General features: G+C 41.4%; 1 protein-coding gene across 2 annotated transcripts in view; it reads left to right on the forward strand.

Annotated features, from left to right (window-relative positions):
* The first annotated feature begins 2,893 nt into the window (after positions 1 to 2,893).
* Positions 2,894 to 3,798, forward strand: part of LOC138041889 (unconventional myosin-Va-like) — a 43,688-nt gene continuing 42,783 nt past the window's right edge. Inside the window, exons 1-3 of one of the 2 annotated variants that reach the window (XM_068887571.1) lie at positions 2,894 to 3,072; positions 3,155 to 3,262; positions 3,379 to 3,493. In XM_068887571.1, coding sequence (XP_068743672.1) covers positions 3,046 to 3,072; positions 3,155 to 3,262; positions 3,379 to 3,493 — 250 coding nt within the window. In that variant the 5' untranslated portion in view covers positions 2,894 to 3,045. The remainder of the gene's footprint in view (positions 3,073 to 3,154; positions 3,263 to 3,378; positions 3,494 to 3,798) is intronic. The other variant, XM_068887570.1, reaches the window with a different exon arrangement.

A 3,798-nucleotide genomic window follows, 5' to 3' on the forward strand; every position in this document is an offset into this window, starting at 1 on the left:
CATATATTCTCGTAGCTAAATCAAAAGCACAACCAGAAAATGTGTTTTTAGGAGTGAGCATTTATAATTATGCCGTTGTCAACGTTCACTGACCATTCTGTTTTGTATGACACTGATCGTTATCAGCAAGATGACGTGCAGCAAATTTGGTGAAACAAAATTTACAGAGAAAGGAGCCCATTATAATGGGCTCCTGACAGAGACATGAATGTGGCTCTTTCCCTTTTACTATTTTATTGTCTACGCGCTTTGTTGTCTTTCAACTTGTGAGAAGTCGAGTTCTGCTTAGCCGAGTCAAAGGTAAGCGGTCGCTAACTGCGCGAAGTCTGGGAACGAGTCTCCTAAAAAACATTAAGCTTCCGTCTGGGAACGAGTCTCCTAAAAAACATTAAGCTTCCGCAAAACAAACTTTTCTACAATAAAACAGTTTTTAATACAATGTTACTGATTGTTCACTGTTTTAAAGACATATATGATAAGGTTTCCAGTTTTGTTTGCTGAAGCTCAGTTTTAGACAATCCTCCTGGTCAAAAGACGTTGGGACACTTGTCATATTTGGCCGAAGAGTAGAGAATTTACTGTGCATGCTTCCATAGTTATATGAGCAACGCTTGCTCTTCTTTCGCTGCCTTTTTCGCGTCCCCCCTTCCCCCTCTTCCCCAGACAATGTTGAAACATTCGTACGATCGGTGAACTACTCTTGACTTCGGACAGCGTGAAAAATCAATCTAGATTGTAATGGGGGGAGGGGGAAAGCGGGAATTGTCCCAACAGTTTTGACAGTTTTTATTTTTAACAAGCCCCGTAGAGATAGGATTATTTACGATGTCAAATACCATCGTTTTCACCTAGCCGTGGACACATGAGCGGAACACTTGTTCTTTGAAGTTGAGTTTGGTAACCGTTAAAGCAAACTTTACTTTTGTGCGCGATAGTTCGAAAGCTTTTGAAACATACTTTATCAGATTAGGGTCAATTTCTTAGAAAAAGTCTCCGATGTCCAGTCTTGCCACTATTCTAGGAAAACTTGCATGAACATCTCTCAAAGTTAGAATGATTGAAGACAAAACTTGACACGTTTGCAGAATTACAGCATGTTTTCCCGTCAAGTGTCCACGCTTTTACTTTAAAAAGTGCACATGACTCGAAATTTCACCACCAGTTTTTATTTCATATCCTTAAAATTTAGGCTCTGCTTGATAGGATTTCGTTATTACAATCTTCCTACAAATGTCCGAAGTGAGTTTTTTCGCAGCACGAACTTTACCCTGCGAGCAGTTGGTTTCTCCTACGCCTCCCGAGAGAAGAACCACTGCGAGCAACCGTTTGATTTTCCAGCATGGGCGAAGTACGTCACACCTCACGTGATGTATTTGACATCACGTCGTCTTATTTCACGGGAATCACTACACAGCAGGCTCGCCCAAACGCAGTAGTTACGTAGCTAAAAGCACTCGCAAGAGCCAAAACAAGTTTACTAACTCGTTTTACCGGTTAAAATTTAATTTATTCGTCCTTGGCGCTTGCTCGCAATGGTTTCTCTCTCGAGGAAGCGTAGGAGAAACCAACCGCTCGCAAGGTACCCGAACTTCGGCATTTTGGCCAAAAAATTGCGACATTTCCCGCGCGGCAAATAAAGTCTTCATGACGTCATCAGTTATGTTAGATTGCAGCCAATTTCGACCCCAGAGCTCTTCTCTTGACTGAGAGAGAGAAGAGCTCTGGGGAACCCTGAAACAAAGTGTCTTCTCATTGGTTTTCGTGAAGCACAATGAAAAGCGTCTCTAATTGGTACCCTAGGCTCTGGTGACGAGAATGGATTGCAGCGGGAAATATAAACAACAAGACAAATCGGAGAGTCGGCGGAAAATATTGTGTTGATAGCAGCCCTGGGCTAGTCAGCTGCAAAAATTCCAGTTTGATCCCACGTATATCAATGCATCTTCTACTTACAAAGGAGGATAGAACAGAGAAATGGACGAAACTTGTCCAAAAACACCGTCCCGGTTTCAAACCTACGAAGACTTCGATCCGATGCTGTGTTTTGCACGAAGGGTCTATCCAGCGGATATGTCTGGGGTCTGAAGATTTAAGAAACGAACTTTCTTAACCATAGACCTAGAAAAAGAAAGGAAGATCAATGCAACCAGCGATTGCAACAGATTGAGAGCGAAGGAAGCTGCAGTGTGAATTGATATGTTCCGACGGGTGAGCCGTCGCTCTAGATCGACGACTTCGTTCTATACCATATCGTTCCAAGTCATATGGTTCCACTTCTTTAATGACGATGAATAACGATCTCCTCAATGTTATTTGGAACTCGGATATCAATGGGCCATTTCCGAGTTCAGTTGCTGTTTGTCTCGGTTTCGAAGTGAGTCTTGGTGCTCAACTATTGTAAGGGAAATGGTTTTGATTTGCATAAGAATACGCAACTCACCAGAACTCGCTTTGAAACTGAGGCATGCAGCAACTTAAATGGGATATTGACTTAATGCTTTCAGTGAATAAAAATCGACTTGCAAACCAAGTCAAGCCTGCCTACAGATCGACTGTCACGGCATAAAAAAAATAAATTCGAAGCCGTACAATGGAAAAGGCCAAGAACATGAAATGTCGTGGAAGACCAATGCATAAACAACCTCACCAAGTCTGCTTACTTTTCTCTAGCGAGACAGTACACGTATTTTTCTTAAAAATACACGAGGTTACTTCGCATTTTAGATATGTCCGCGGAACAGAAATTAAATTGTTTTTGTAAAGAAATGCTCCTTTGGTAAAATTTCGAGTAAAAACCGACGGTATGAAAATTATTTTTCCCCTCGGTTTTCCTCCCGCGGGTGTAGACCATTCCCGCGACCCGCGACCCGCGACCCGTAAACTGATCAGCGGCGTACAACACTGGGATGATGTTGAAATGGCGGCCAACGCGGAGGCGAATTCTTTATCATTTTCCACAGTATTTCTCCGGTTGCATTTTTTACATAATGTCCATTGTACATCTTAGGGCCTTAAATGGGTTTATGATATCAGTGGCAAACAAAAATGACTACACTAGAACTCTTCACGAAGGTAAAGTTTTGAGCTTCGTTTCTGTTTTACAACTTTCGTGCCTGGTACCTGCAACTCACATAAGGAAATTTTGAACTGTCAGGGGGCTAGAGTGTGGATTCCTCACAGTCAAGTTGTATGGATTGGTGGGGAATTAACGAAGGATTTAGGAGAAAATGGCACATTGGAAATTGAGCTCGAAGACGGAAATGTAAGTATTTTTCTAAATCTGTACGTAAGCTTATTTATTTTCTTGACATACTCCTTGAACCTTACGGCCTTACAAGTTTTTAAATCGTGTCTTTAATGGTATTTTTCTCTCGACAGGAGATTACTATCGATGTTTCTAAGGATAAATCAAAGTTACCTCCCTTGAGGAACCCTGAAGTTTTGGTGGGCGAAAATGACCTCACAACGCTCAGTTACCTTCACGAACCGGCGGGTACATACAAATACTTTGTGTCACTTTACTTCCACTGTGTGTATAAAAGCTTACGCTCAACGAAAAAACAACTCGTTAAATTACAATTTGAACGAAATGCTAGGTAAAACTCCATTTACTGACGATATGTTTTCAGTTTTTCTTTACGTCATTTTTGCCAGCTTTCGTTATCCCTTGTATTCTCATGTTGATGCAGGAAGAGCATTTACCAAATGCATTGTTTGTGTACGAAAGCGTCCAAATTTAACCCAAGTTAAGCTTAAATTAACTCCACTTTTCGTGAATTTCAACTAGGCTTTGATTTC

Source organism: Montipora capricornis, chromosome 3, assembly GCF_036669925.1.
Source record: "Montipora capricornis isolate CH-2021 chromosome 3, ASM3666992v2, whole genome shotgun sequence".
NCBI lineage: Eukaryota > Metazoa > Cnidaria > Anthozoa > Scleractinia > Acroporidae > Montipora > Montipora capricornis.